The sequence below is a fragment of the Dreissena polymorpha genome, chromosome 2 (assembly GCF_020536995.1).
Source record: "Dreissena polymorpha isolate Duluth1 chromosome 2, UMN_Dpol_1.0, whole genome shotgun sequence".
Classification (NCBI taxonomy): domain Eukaryota; kingdom Metazoa; phylum Mollusca; class Bivalvia; order Myida; family Dreissenidae; genus Dreissena; species Dreissena polymorpha.
Window position 1 is genome coordinate 64,977,361 of NC_068356.1, and position 15,597 is coordinate 64,992,957.

Sequence of the window (15,597 nt, forward strand, 5' to 3'; positions counted from 1 at the left end):
TATAAGAAGCGAAACAAGACATTAGGACCGGGATCGGACGAAGGAAGCTAATCAAACGTACCGATATAGTGTGGAACACAGATGTTTGAACAAATGCTTTTTGTTAGTTTTGATTGTATTTTAATTTGATGTTTTTGATTTGACATATAACTAGGTATCAAAGTGTTTACTTTGCTTAATATACTCATGAACTGCATCAAAAATACGAGTGTTTTTCTCAAAGTCAATACTTTCATCTCCATACAATAATGTATTAAGAGATGTAGGTGCCAAAGGGGCAATTGTATTGATTAGAACTTCACGTTGTTGCCTGAAACGGTCGCATTCTAGAAAATAATGATATACGGTTTCGATAGATCCACAACTGCATAGGGGTGACTGAACAATATTGCACATATAAAGGTCTTGATTTAATGAACTACAACGATTATCATTGATGTCGATATATTGTTACACGTTGCAACTTATGTACTCTTATGATACACTGGGATCTCTGTTTGTCTCTTTTGCTAGATTCAGAAAACTTCTAAACACAGGTATTTGTATTTTATTTATAACCCCTTAATATAATGGTGCCATTTAAATACATAAAAATGTAATTTTCTTTTTCGTGCGTATAGCTTTCGTTGAGCACACATATATACATTTGCTAGTATCTGAATTATGCCGTTTAGTTTTTTAATGGTTTATACATCGGTGATTATTTCGATGAAAATGTCTATGCTCAAATTTGACCTTGCTTTCTTTCACGTTAAGCGGGGACATTCAATGTCAATCGAATATATCAACATTTGTTTTAAATCAGGAAATTCAAAATTACTTTGATTGTTTAAATACAACATTAGATGAATGAAAACACTATATTCAATACCCGTGAAAAGTGTTAAACAGTAAAACGGTGTCCGAAAAGTCACGTTACTGATCATCTGTGTCCTCTTTTAATCTATTCAGAGCACACCATCTATATATACATTTCAAAAGCGATTGTTTTTTAAAGACATTTGTAAAATGCTCATTTCCGTTAAGTTGTTTTGGGCTCTGGTTGATGATTCTTGTTTCTTGTTTGACTTTGTAGTTAATGTTTAATTATTACAAACTTTTTAGAAAATTGTCAGGCATTATTAAAGGTATAAAGAAAAAAGCATGCATTCAACTGCCATCAATATCATTTAAATACTATCGTTGTCAAGGTTACAAATGTGCTATAGTAATTAATAGACGCATAGTTCAGCGTTTCCATGACATTATTGACCAAATACTTGCTTATTGATGTTTAATGAGAAATGTTAAAAGCCCGTTCCTTTTTAATTGGGTGTATATGTACTCACATCTGACTTCAATGTTAGGTACAGAAAGGTTTTCTTATAATTGTAAAACTAAAAACTTCCTTCAAAGTAATGTTTTCTGAATATAAATGACGCATACTTAATAGTGTAGGTTGTTTGAGATCCAATAATAAAAGAAGAGACGGAAAATGACCTCATATTATCAACAGTCTTCATTAGATTAGTTAGCCAAGACAATGTACCAAAAGAAAACGCTTCACATATTTTAACACTGCATATTGACTAAGAAAGTAGTAAACATGAGTTCGAATACCACGAGAGGCACTTTACAAATTGTTTTGGGCATGTTAAACATTTTCTAATGATTTAATCAATAAACAATATATACCAGAACAGAGGGAATCTTCACAGTTTAAATGAATGTCTATATTTATGTTAACAAACAGTCGGTATGCCTATTTAAATAGATTTCAGCCATAGTACTATATAAGATGGAAAAAAACTCATCCATGTAATATTCTTAATATAAGCTTAGTCAACATATCTATGCAAATATTTATTGAGCTTAATTGAGTTTTAAAATTAGAAAAGAAACTTTTATTCTATCTGTATTGATTAAAACAATCGAATCAAATGATACAATTAAATACATAGCAACAAAACAATAACATGAAGCCGAATAACTTGCAGAAACGAAAATAACTCCCATATAATAGTATAACGCGGCTGATAAGTATGTTTAATGCTGTTATCATTGTTATTTTGATGAGTCTAATGAACAGAATTAAGGTTATTAATTATGATGCAAGTTGCATGAATGGCATACGCGTAATCTTTCTAATTAATTCTGACTCAACCAATGCAGAAATTATATTTTAAACAGCGACAGGAATAGTCCACAATGGCGTATTTTTCCATATTCATTCTGAATATTGATGACACATTTAAATATCACAGTTTTTTGCCAACTGAAAGGCAATTGAAGACAAACCGGCATAGTTTTCAGATTCTACAGCAGTCATAAAATGTACGTTATACGGAAGTATGGTCGCAATAATTGAAGCTACTATACAAAAAGCCATGTGAACATATATATTTTTTTAAATGTAAGAACACTATTTGATGTGAATGAAGCAGTGATATAAAATTAATACATGTGTAATTATAGCAAACGATTAGTACACTGCAGAGAACTAGTTTATGGGCATACTTGTCATACATGTTAAATCTTCAAATGCAATCCAGAGCGCTGATTTTAATGACGATGACAATAAATTGAAATGGTAGATGGTATTTGCTTCCAACTTTTTAGACCATGGGTATGTTCATTATTGATACACTTACGCAAAGAGTACGCAATAATGTAAAACAAAACGAAGAATGCTTCTTGTTATACTGTGGACTATCACACATTATAATATAACAAATAACGTTAGTTTCTTTAGTATGGGTTTTAAGCTTTGCAATATCGTGTAAAGGTGAGAAGAAAATATAGATTGAACATGTTTGTCAAGTGTCCGTGTTTAGGGGCACGAACGACCTAAAGTGAGGAAACACAATACTTGCAATATGCAGCTCCCTAATTTTGCCCATTTAATTCGAAGGGACTAGTCGCTCATTAAGTTCAAAGGAAGAAGTTCATAGATGGTATAAACGACATTTTCTAACTTTATGTCGCAGTATCAGAACATTAAAGAACACCATAAATTTAAGAGCACAATACCAATAAGCACGTAGACTCGTTAGTAGTTTTATTACAGCTTCGTTAATGATTTGTTTAAAATTTGAAAATGCTAAAGTTGTTAAGCGTAACAAAACGCTAAACGATTGAACACTTTTGAAGGATTCTGTTATTTTCGTTTTATTTTGTAAAAACGCGTGGATACGTTTAATATAGTATCATATTACTATTAATATATAACGGAGCGGATGGTCGCGTGATTTAAAGGGGCCTTTTCACAGATTTTGGCATGTATTAAAGTTTGTCATTAAATGCTTTATATTGATAAATGTAAACAATGAATCTAAAAAGCTCCAGTAAAAAATCAAGAATACAATTAAAAAAAGAAAAAAAGTAAACCTCTGACCCCTGAAGTTCTGGAGTAAAAGTCAACCCGCTTAGACCACTCGGCCATCCGTGCTCATACCATGAAAGTTGTATTTTATACTTTATATAAGCAATCTCCGTAGTTTCACAAAATATAACGACAACAACAGAACTCTCCAAATAATTAAACTGTTTCACGTTGCAGCGCTTTATAATTTTCAGGTTTTAAATCGTCGAAAGATGCATATAATGGCTATTTTGAGCATGGTAAATGATCAGTATAATTGTTTCCTCACAAATATCATAGCTACAACGAATATTTGCGAATCTAAAACAACTTTTTTAATTTTGTCAATTTACCAAAACGTGAAACACTGTTTGTTCTCCTGCTGGGGAGAAACGTTTCCTTTTATGATAATGAAAAACTAAGTTTTCGAGGTAAAAATCAAGCAATTTAAGGCATTTATCGAATCAATTATTAAAAATGCCACACTCTGTGAACAAGTCCATTTACATATACATATTTCCTTGTAATATATATATATATATATATATATATATATATATTCACACATAAGGCAAGTTACGGGGTCTCTGATTTAGAAATAGGTTATGGGGTTCCCACATAAAAAACCTGTATCTCCATACCCTTTTTTATCCGATATTAACACGAATTAAGGTATATAAGGGTACCTTATATATTGTTATTTATGAACACGCCATTTATTTAACGTCTTATACAAGGAAATATATAGCGAACTTATTTGCGAGGTATATACAATTTCAATTTCAGACGTGATTGTGGTTTTCGATTTAAGACCTTATTGTGAGATTTGATTGCATTACCTCCCCTACACCCCCCTCATAGTAATTAAAGGAGCCTAGAATGCGGGGTTGTATATAGACCCCGTTTTTTATATTGACCTCGTAAGTACAGTCTGAAAACTACCGAGACCGCGTAACTGGCACTATATATTGGTATATATATATATATATATATATATATATATACCCCCGTTATTTGGTCCGGACCAAAAGAGTTCTGCGCCTCTATATATACTTCCGTTATTTGGTCCGCTCATTCAAAAAACTTGAAAATGTTATTAATTATATTTTAAAATCTTTAACTCACTAAACCCCCAAAATACCACGCCCCAGTTTAAAAAATATTACCCCATAAAGAAACCCTCTTTCCGGAAAGTTCCTCGCTATGCAGGCCCGTAGCCAGGGTTTTGAAAAGGGGGTTGCGAATTTTTGCCATCGACGATTTTTATTGAGCAACGAAGTGGCGAAGGGGGTATGTGCGGGAGGGGGCTTTGGAGGTCCTTCCCTAGAAAAGTTTGAAAATGAAATGTAACCTACTGCATTCTGGTCCTCTTTATATGTATTTAGAGACTGAAGTTATAGAGCATTTTTATATGAAATTTCACTTTCATTGACCATACTCAGTTACTGATCGACATGAATATGATATAACATACATGTATTCCCAACCACATTTTTCAATAACAACCTTTTTTGATCACTCACGGATATACATCATTTTATACAGTGTTTAACCCGACACTAGTATGCGCGCACACACTTTGTTTACATATGCAACAATACATTTATAGAACGTTAAATCAAACAATAAGAACGGTATACAATATCATTATTTATTGAAATCTTGGAATCTTGATAAAATGTGTGTGCTTCACCATTCCAACATTCTACAATTCGTAAATCGATCAAATTAAATGGAAATATTTGACATATTTTTTTTCAAAACAATTGTTTGTCTGCTTCTATGGATAGTACCAGAGGGTTAGCATTGCTCTTAACGTGCTAATAGTGACTTTTACAACAAACACTGATTAACAAAACTGGGTCTTCTCTAATCTGCATCAATACTAAAAAGAGATCAAAATGGTATGACTGGTTACTTTAATTTTTTTAAACTATTTTTAACAAATAAGTTATCTTTTTCTAAACGAATTTCAGAAAAAAACAACACTTAAGGCTTCATTAAGACCCTATAATCGCAAACTACTGGCCCAATGGTCTTAAAGTCCTTAACAATGTATACCAGGACTTCGAAGAAAGAAGATGTACTTATTTGCCCATTATATGCTCAAGATCCGTCACAGTTGATGAACATTAAACGTTAACGTCCACCTGATCATATGCTATAACCTTTTAAATTGATTATTACAACTGTTTAAGAGCAGGGCATTCCTAGTGTCAAGCTTGACATAATTAAAACATTGTGGAAAGTTATGCATGTGGAGCAGAACAGCTATCATTAAGTGTTGGTAAACTACAAAAAAGCTAGATTGCTTTGTAGAAATGATTTGTTTTCTTGTCGTTCAACAACAGAATTAGCCTGTCTTGAGGATAGTTGATATTTTTGTTGCTGGGAAACCATTTAGGGGATCTGAAAATGGTTGTACGGGGATATAACAAAAAGACAACGCTGTCTGTCAAAAATTATATGCACACTGTGTAATTGTTATAAATCGTGGCTTCATCATTTTGTTATGATATCTATTAAAGTTATGCATTTAACAGACATTAATAACGATGACAAAAGTTACAAAATAATCATTTAGTATCAACTATCTATAAACAATTATCGATTTTATACGGATTAAAGTGCCAGGTAAATAATTATGCATTATACAGAAATAAAGTATCCATTTATAACACAGATTCCAATTCCATTTTGCGGGGACCGGCTTCCTAGATCTTCTAAAATTTTGCTGTCAAAACTTCTGTTGATTTCAACAATTCAACGGTTAAAAATTGTAAATAAAAATATCGCGCTATCTTGGGAATGACTTAATCGAAAAATTGATTAAATGGTGACCTGTCAGCTGCATATTGAATACAACATTATTTAAACGCTTAATACCAAGACTCACTGGGTTCCTGGAAAAAATAAATAACCGTTTTTGCGTCAAATGAAGTCGCAACTTATAGTACAATGTTTTTTAATCGTCAAAAAAGATTGGGTGCGAACGCACCCACCAAACGCACCCCCCCCCCTGGCTACGGGTATGGCCTTGCATGATGAATAAATGTTGGATGTAAATGCATCGCGCTCGCTATATATACTCCCGTTATTTGGTCCGGAACAAAAGAGTCTGCACCTCTATAATGTATTCTTATTATTTGATCCGCTTATTAAACATACAATGAAATGCTAATATTTTCGTTTTTCCCGAACCAAATAACGGGAGTACAGTCAAACCTGAATTCAGCGGTCAGTCAAGGGAAATGATCAAAGTGACCGTTGTCCACAGGTGACCGTTGAATTCGGATCACAATTTTAAGAAGGTTGGTCAGTTGGTACTATTACTACGTCGTTACCCCATCCAGTCGTTTGCATACAGTGTAAAACAAATGCTCATTGCATTAACAAAGCATAATAACAGCATTAACTTACGCGTGTACATTGAATAATAGAGAATAATATCTTTAAGATTGATTTTATTTCATAATGTTAAATTAAACAATGACTTTATCAACGCTGGTATAATTGTTTTCTCATGCATCTCATTCATTCAGTAAATAAAGCTTGTCACGTTCTGTTGACGTAACGTCCGTAAAAGTCTAAAAAGCGGATTCGGTGTCATAAACCGATAGTACGGTGCAATTGTACCGTTCTAATTCAAAGAAATAGCGGTCATTTAATTTAGCGATAATTACTTTCAACAAGTCATAAACTCTGATATATTTTCTTTAGAAGATACACCCACAATTATCCCCGGAACAAAAAAACCTTCTCAACACCTTATAATTTGTTTACTCGCAGCGGGCCGCTTATATAATATCATAGACAATTACCGCTTTCAGACCCTTTAAATGTTGCAAATCAGTCCATGTTTTGCCATTAAAGCTGATCACTAATCCTCTTATCGCCTTCTTATAAAAACACTCGCCAGCTTAATATTGTTTTTAACACTTAATCAGCGATACAGATCAATAGACTTTGTCACGCGCTAATGCGTTATGCATGCAGACGATAATTGCTATTAATACACATTGTTATTGTTAATGTCACCTGTTTAAAGTGATATTATGGGCATCTAACAGTTTATAGATGGCTATCGCAACCGTTGTTTATTTTTGGTATTTTCACTTCATATACAATGTACACTTATGTTTGTTAATTCAGCATCAACATACTAAAACACTATCCCGGAGAGAAAAAAAATGCATTTGAATATCAACCTTCTTTTCGTTAAACAACTGATCATGCATGTACGATGTGAACCTAAATTTAGTTTTAGTGCAGATTCGTTCATACGACACAAAGACACAATTTTGTTTTACGGATCATTTCGGCTTAGAGGAGTGGATTATTCATGTAAAGTAACGGATATAAAATATATTTTTAATAAACAACTGGTAGCAAAATGAGTTGCAGACAATTGGTCTTTTAATGCAATCAAAATGAAAATTCAATAATAATGGTGAAACAATTTTACATACCGGTCATGGATGCACAAATTGTTTGTTTACTCGCAGCGGGCCGCTTTTTTAATATCATAGACAATTACCGCTATCAGACGCTTTTACCGCAAAATAGACGGACACATGATGTGCTGTGTTTTTAATTTTCGCGGCTCGAGACGACTGACGCGTGACCGTTGATTTCAGGTCAAACATGAATTTCGGAGTGGATTGTAGTGGCCGTTGGCCGTTATGGACAGGTGGCCGTTGAATTCAAGTGTAATATAGAGTGTTTTTCGTCGGGGGGATTCCAGACTGACCGTTGTCTGCAGGTGACCGGTAAATTCAGGTGGCCGTTAGGTCAGTTTCGACTGTATATATTAGAATACAATTTTTTCTCAAAATATGTTTACTTACGGAATAAACTGCATTTTTGTAGAAAATGATGAAACAGTCGACTGTACAATCGTATTATCTATAATACTGTATTCATACGCAAACAAAATAGGACAGAGAAAATATTATATTCTTACGCTAGAGAAAAATCAACATACTAGTTACCAAAGAAGCATCGAAGATAGTTTGGTGTGCGGACCAAAAGAGGGGATATTTACGATTTAACCGAAGCATTGTTACCTCTTCACAATGCCCAATATCAATCTCTTGCACGACGGTTACATTACATTCACCTCTGTGTTGGGCTCAGAACGGACTATTGTTATGAACGCTTCTCCTTTATGTCATGATCATTCCAAGCGTTCATCATTGAGGTTATAGAATACTAAACAATCTCTTGCACGACGGTTACATTGCATTCACTGCATTAAAGAAAACCATCTCATACCATGATATCTTATATCAGTCTTAATTCATTATTATAAAATTGATATGGTTTTTTATGTTAAGAAACCAACATACATACACACGTCGAAGCAATTCCTAACGTCACTAAAAAAATATGTTAAATTGTTTACATTTGTGAAGTGCGTGGAATGATTCCATCTGCGTAAATGGGCAATAAATTAGTTCCAAAGAGTTGCATTAAAACTCGCACGTTTTTGCACGATTTATCGTACATTTAAAAGTCATATTTCTTAATTGAATGCATGCGATCTTAAATATCCAATCAAATATACGTTGAATGCGTTTGTTCGGTTTTATCTATTTTATAGACAAATGGAGGGCTGAACCTTTCGCAGAGTTGTATGTGAGAGCAAGGAACGACAACTCTGCGTGCAGATTGGCCCAATATTTGACCGGTTTACGTTTTGGTTACCGGCTCGACTGTAATGTATCGCGATGATTGCCTCCCCTCATTGTAATTTTGTCATTACGTTGACAAATTAATTTCGGGATACGAAAAGGAGATATGATTGTAGCTATGGCACCAAAACCAACGCCCCATGAAATATTGGCGAGAGTAGCTGATCTGGTACGTTAGTTTCTTTAATTTAACAATAACAAAAAATAAGGTTAATCTATTGGTGATTTTTACAACCCGTTGAGTGTTGTTAATTGCACCTAGCATATTTTAGTTTTATTATCTTGTGCAAAGCATAATTATTATTTTTGATTATAAAGAAAAAACATGTATAAATAGAGTAAAGTGAGCTTTCTGTTCTTCACTGAATATTAAAATAAAACCCCAAATCCGCAACTTTGAAGATCAAGATCATACATTTTGTGTCAAAATGATTTTATTCCGTTTGAAACTAACAGTGGCAGCACACGTTGATTCTTTTCAGTTCCAAACATTTGAAACTTCAGACGTGCATGCTTTTGTGATGTTTATTGATACCTCATCAATGACAGATGTGAAGAGTTCTGGAACTAACCTCGGTGCAAAATTTGTCCAATCCAACCCTGACATTGGAAAGGCGTTTGAGACGTTTTGTGAGTATATTACAAAGTTACTGACATTCAAGGTAACTGTTCATAAATAAAGCGATGAAGTGGTAGTGTGATATTTTCTGATGTTAATTGCTCGCTTATAAATTTTAAAAAAAAGAGGAAAATTAAAAGAGACAAACGTTGATATACATTAATGCGCGAATTATGGGAATTTCCCAACACTTTTGAATGGTTGAACCAGATATACTTATTTTAAAACACATTTTACATGAAAATTGTAAAATCATCATTCTATATTCAGAGCTCTAGATAAGGGTCGTATTTTCGTAATTACGAATTTATTTCAAGTCCGTTACGTATTTATTTTAAAATCTTGTCGTACCATTAAGAATTACAAAATCAAGTTACGAATATTATTTTTACATCGGTTCGTATCGATTTTTTTTAGAAAACTTCGCGTATTAAAGATCTGTTCGGTGCTTATATAGAATGGTTGTCGGGTTTGTTTAACAAAGCGTCTTTTTTCCAATAAAAGCGGCGTGTACAGTCTCTCTGTCAAAAACAATGGCGGCGCCCAGAGAGCGTCTTAAAAACTGCAAAGCATGCAAAAACACGCTTTAACATATTGTACGCAAAGTGAGCCGAAGTTGAATGTTAAGAAAGACAATATAGAAAAGATCTTATACGATGTTGTATGTTCACTTGCCGACACATACGGAAAAAGCTAAAAAAACGCGACACGACGGGTCCAAACTTAAACAAAACATTGAACGAGTGGAAGGGACAATTCCCGTGGCTAATCGTTGAAAAGATTGATAGGGGGACCCGTTTTAATTGTGAAATATTTAAAAATTCATCGAAGGCATGCAATCTAAGCACAGTTTGAGCATATGAAGGTATTTAAAAAATTAAATTGTATAATACTGACTAGACACTGTTGAACTCGTATAAGTAAAGTTGCTAGTATGTTTATTTTGTTTTTTTTGCATGAAAATAACCATTATTATTTATTTTTAGGTCATTTAAAAAAGTTAAGAATTATTTTCCAAAACTTAGTAGTAACGTTAAGAATAAAATTTCAGAGTTAAGAATTATTTTTGAAGATCTGGTAGTAACGTTAAGAATTTCACAAAACCGTATCTGGAGCTCTGCTATATTGGTCCACATCAAATTTCATGTTGTTTGTGGTAACATAAATTGGTTGCCTCTCTGATATGTGGGGAAAAATAGTAAGTTGTGGCGATGTGTTTGTGTTTAAAACGTTAAGGGTCAACCCACAAAACCAACACAAATGTATGCCCCATCAATAATAATTATTTAATGGTATAATAACTTTACTGTTGAAACAGGTACCAATTTGAATACCTTAAAAGAAGAGGCTAACATATCTTCGCTAAAAGAAGAGGCTGACATATCTTCGCAACGCAGTGATGTAGACAACGTGTTTGATGGTTCTTTGTTGTCAAATCCTATATTGGAGGTGAAATCTGAAATAGAAGAAGAAAATCCATATGACTGTGATGCAGATGTTGAGACAGACATTGATGAATCCGTGGATGAAATGGGTGACAGGACACTCATCATAAAGAAGGAAACCGCTTCTTGTTCTAACATGCCGGAACAAGGTGAAGATTCGGTTGCTGCTGGTACTTCAAAAAAGGCAATGAAGACAAGATGCAATAGCGAAAGAAAAGAAAAGCTGTATGTTAATACCAAGGATAGACATAGTGTAAGTAAAAAGGTAAAGACTGAACTGCATATTTGTTATGGGCTTGTATCATTATTATGCCCCTCTTCGTAGAAGAAGGGGTATATTGTTTTGGTGGATGTCTGTTGTTAGAACATGTCGGTAGACAAGTCTTAGTGTAGACCAGTTTATTTCCAATCAATAACTCGTAAAATAATTGACCGATTGGCTTGATACTGCACATGTGCTTTGGCATTGGACAGAAGATGACCCCTATTGAAATTGGGGTCACTAGGCAAAAGGTCAAGGTCGCTTATACACTAAGTGTAAAAATCGTTTCAGATCAACAACTCGTCAACGAATTGACCGATTGGCTTGATATTAAACATTTGCATTGGCCTTTAACAGAAGATGACCCCTATTGAAATTGGGGTCACTAGGTCAAAGGTCAAGGCCGCTATCACACTAAGTGTGAAATTCGATTCCGATCAATTACTCGTCAACCAATTGACTGATTGGCTTGATACTTAACATGTGCATTGGCCTTTAACAGTAGATGACCCCTATTGAAATTTGGGTCACAAGATCAAAGGTCAAGGTCACTATCACACTAAGTGGTTTCCGATCAATAACTCGTTAACGAATTGACAGATCGGCTTGACACTTCACATGCACCCCGAAACCTTTTGAGCAGTGTAATACCACTGGAGCAGTGTTCAGTATTTTAGCATGAACTTACATATGGTAAGTAAATCGGAAAAATAAAAATTTTCAAAGTCCAATTTGAAACAACTGTCTATAAACATTGATGACAAAGGCATTGGTCTACATGTGGAAAAAATCCTGACAAATGTTCGTAAAAAATGAGCGAAATGTGGCTCCCTGAAGTAAAAGATCGGGCAAAATGGGCCATGCTCAGGAATTAAGGGAGAAAAACTGCTTTAATTTGCAAGCCACTACAATAATTAAAGGATTTATACAAACTTACACATGTCTGCCATAACCTCTCAGCAGGGTTTCTCCAGAGAAGTATTTCTTGTGGAGAAATTTGCGTTTTTAATGACCATGTTGGGAAAACGTGGAAACCATCTGGAGAAGACCAGGAAACCTTATATGAGCAGTGACTTTATAATTCATAATTTTATAATTGAGGCATACAGTAAGTGTATTTGGGCAAATATCCATACAAATGTACTTTTAAATGCCTTATGTATTATCAATAGTACCTTTTCAACATTCTCGAGTTTTATTTCTTTTTACCAACACTATTTTGGAAAATTTAAAGATAGACTTGACTGCTTTGTCACATAAATTAATTGTTTAGGTACATAGAATGATGTCTCAGGGAATAATCTAGAATTTACTATCTATGGGTCCCTGAACTCGCAGATTTTAGACCAATGAGTCCCAGGCCAAAATTAATGAGTCCACTTTGAAAACGAATGGGTCCCAAATTTTGAAAGATACCAAGTAGTTAAGAAAATATGTCTAAATCACACTAGCTCAATAACTATACTTGCATTAAACTTGTAATAATCTCAAAAACTTGTTGAAACCAAAAAAAATAAAAAAATTCAGAGTTATCACTATCTTGTTTGCCTTCACATAGGCTAAAACATTATCTGTAACATGAATGTAACCTGTTATAACATTTCAACTTGATTCAAATCGATGATAGTATTATTGTTAACATCCGAATTGCGAGCTTGATAATATTATTGTTTACGTCCGAATTGCGAGCCGTTGACCTACCATTATTAAAGTTTAGATTTGTTTGTTTTGGATTAAGCTTCAACACCTTATTTCGGAGGCATTTTTTCTGTATTATTTACAAAGTTAAAGCAGGTTTTCATCCGGGGACTCGAGAAAATATCATAACACATTCTATTTAAAAGGTCGATTCTAATTGGTTCGTATTATACAGCAGCGGCTCGACTAGAGCCAATCAAAAGACTTGCTGGAGTCTTCAGGCCTCATTCGGTTAAACTCTGCGTTAATTGCTTTACTTTTGACTCGTACACAAGATAGTTCGTACTTATCGTGATTAGCGTATGCGTTAACGGATACAGTTCAGCAATGCGTTCGAGTGGACGCACATATTTTAAAACGATGCGTCTATTTCGATATGTGTGCGTCAAAGACGCGGAACGCACATGTAGATTATTCCCTGATGTCTTAATAAATGTATATGGGGGTTGTATGTATAATATTTATTTAGTCACAGTTTTAAAGTAGGTGGTAATGATGATCGCAATCCTTACTTCATTGATTCACTTTTTTAAGAGCCTGAAAACACTTGTCATTACTTCATTACCGAAAAATTAAGGATTTGTTTCAACCTGCTGACAACAACCAACTGCCATAGATAGGAGTTGGATGGTGTAGAGAGGTGACTTTTGTTTTCAGATGATTTGAGTAACAGGTGTTTAATTGACTAGTTTCTTATTCATTATATATTATATCTCAATTGACAAAAGTCACGACCTTGGGATACAGATGTCAATAAGTTAAACAGTTGAAAGACACTGTGAGCGCGTTATATAGGAAATGGGATACACTTAAAGTCAACAATTTAAAGATACCCCTTCAAACTTCATTTTTAGCTCATCTATTTTTTGAAAAAAAAAATTATGAGCTATTGTCATCACCTTGGCGATGGCGTTTGCGTCCGGTTAAGTTGTGTGTTTAGGTCCATTTTTCTCATAAAGTATCAAAGCTATTGCATTCAAAATTGCTACACTTACTTACTATCATGAGGGGACTGGGCAGGCAAAGTTAGATAACTCTGGCCTGCATTTTGACAGAATTATGTGCCCTTTTTATACTTAGAAAATTGAAAATATGGTTAAGTTGTGTATTTAGGTCCATTTTATTCCTTAAGTATCAAAGCTATTGCTTTCATACTTGCAACACTTACTAACTATCATAAGGGGACTGTGCAGGCAAAGTTATGTAACTCTGACTTGCATTTTGACAAAATTATGGGCCCTTTATACTTAGAAAATTGAAAATTTTGTTAAGATGTGTTTTGGTCCACTTTACTCCTAAAGTATCATAGATATTGCTTTCATACTTTGAACACTTGCAAACTATCATAAGGGGACAGTACAGGACAAGTTGCATAACTTGGGTTGTCATTTTGATGGAATTATGGCCCTTTTTTTTACTTAGTAACTTTGAATATATGGTTAAATTTTGTGTTTAGATCCACTTTACTTCTGAAGTATCAAGGCTTTTGCTTTCAAATTTCAAATACTTTCATGCTATCATGAGGGTACTGAACCTGGCAAGTTGAATTTTACCTTGATCTTTGAATGACCTTGACTCTCAAGGTCAAATTATTAAATTTTGCTAAAATTGCCATAACTTCTGTATTTATGATCAGATTTGATTGATGCTTTGACAAAACAACTCTTTCCTGACATACCACGATAGACTCAACCCAATCCATCCCCCTCGCCCCACTCAAGAATTCCCCCCCCCCCAAAAAAGTTGTTTTTTGCCATTTTTTGTTGTTGAAAGATCATCTTATAAATGACCACACCCTCACACTAACCCCTCCCCCGACCCGCCCCCCCAATTTTTTTTAAACATGGTTAAAAAACACAAATATTTATTTTTATTATTTTATTTTTGAAAGTCCGTCCAACCATCCCACACAAGAATCCCCCCTCCCAATTTTTTTTCTTATTTTTGGAAGATAATGTAATAAATGACCACACCTCCTCACTATACACCCCTCTCCACCCCTCCCCTCCCTCCTTTGTGATTGAAGTATTGAGATAGGTCCCTTCACCTTAAAAAAGAAAAATAGATGAGCGGTCTGCACCCGCAAGGCGGTGCTCTTGTTTGAACTGGGCAGAGGTAGCAAGCCTTCTATTGCATGGACTCGATCATAGCATATATCTGATAAGGGGAGGTAAACCAAACTAAAAGGTAGCCATTAGTGACATTGTTTGGAGAGGATTGTTTGTTGTGACTGTTAGTGGATGTTTCACTGTATAACAACATCCTTACAACCTGACTTTTAAGTTACTTATAAATGCCGATTTACATATATTTCAGATGGAGTCACCTACAGATCTAGAGCCGCTGCTAGACAATTTCGGTGCTGATGCTGAGATGTTTGTAGAAGATGCTAATGATGATCCTGAGGAGCCACACAGTGATCCAGATATACTTGATGGCTCATTTCTAAATAAATCCAGAGAGGTGGACGTGCATGAAAAACCCTTTAATTGTGACATTTGTGGCAAATCATATAAACTGAAAAGATCACTGTCAAGGCA

At 34.3% G+C, this 15,597-nt stretch overlaps 1 protein-coding gene across 2 annotated transcripts in view; it reads left to right on the plus strand.

The window, feature by feature from the left end:
* Positions 1-9,081: 9,081 nt before the first annotated feature.
* The window catches only part of LOC127867365 (zinc finger protein 14-like), a 45,589-nt gene continuing 39,073 nt past the window's right edge, over positions 9,082-15,597 (plus strand). Inside the window, exons 1-3 of one of the 2 annotated variants that reach the window (XM_052408452.1) lie at positions 9,082-9,202; positions 9,516-9,663; positions 10,971-11,246. In XM_052408452.1, coding sequence (XP_052264412.1) covers positions 9,140-9,202; positions 9,516-9,663; positions 10,971-11,246 — 487 coding nt within the window. In that variant the 5' untranslated portion in view covers positions 9,082-9,139. The remainder of the gene's footprint in view (positions 9,203-9,515; positions 9,664-10,970; positions 11,247-15,597) is intronic. The other variant, XM_052408454.1, reaches the window with a different exon arrangement.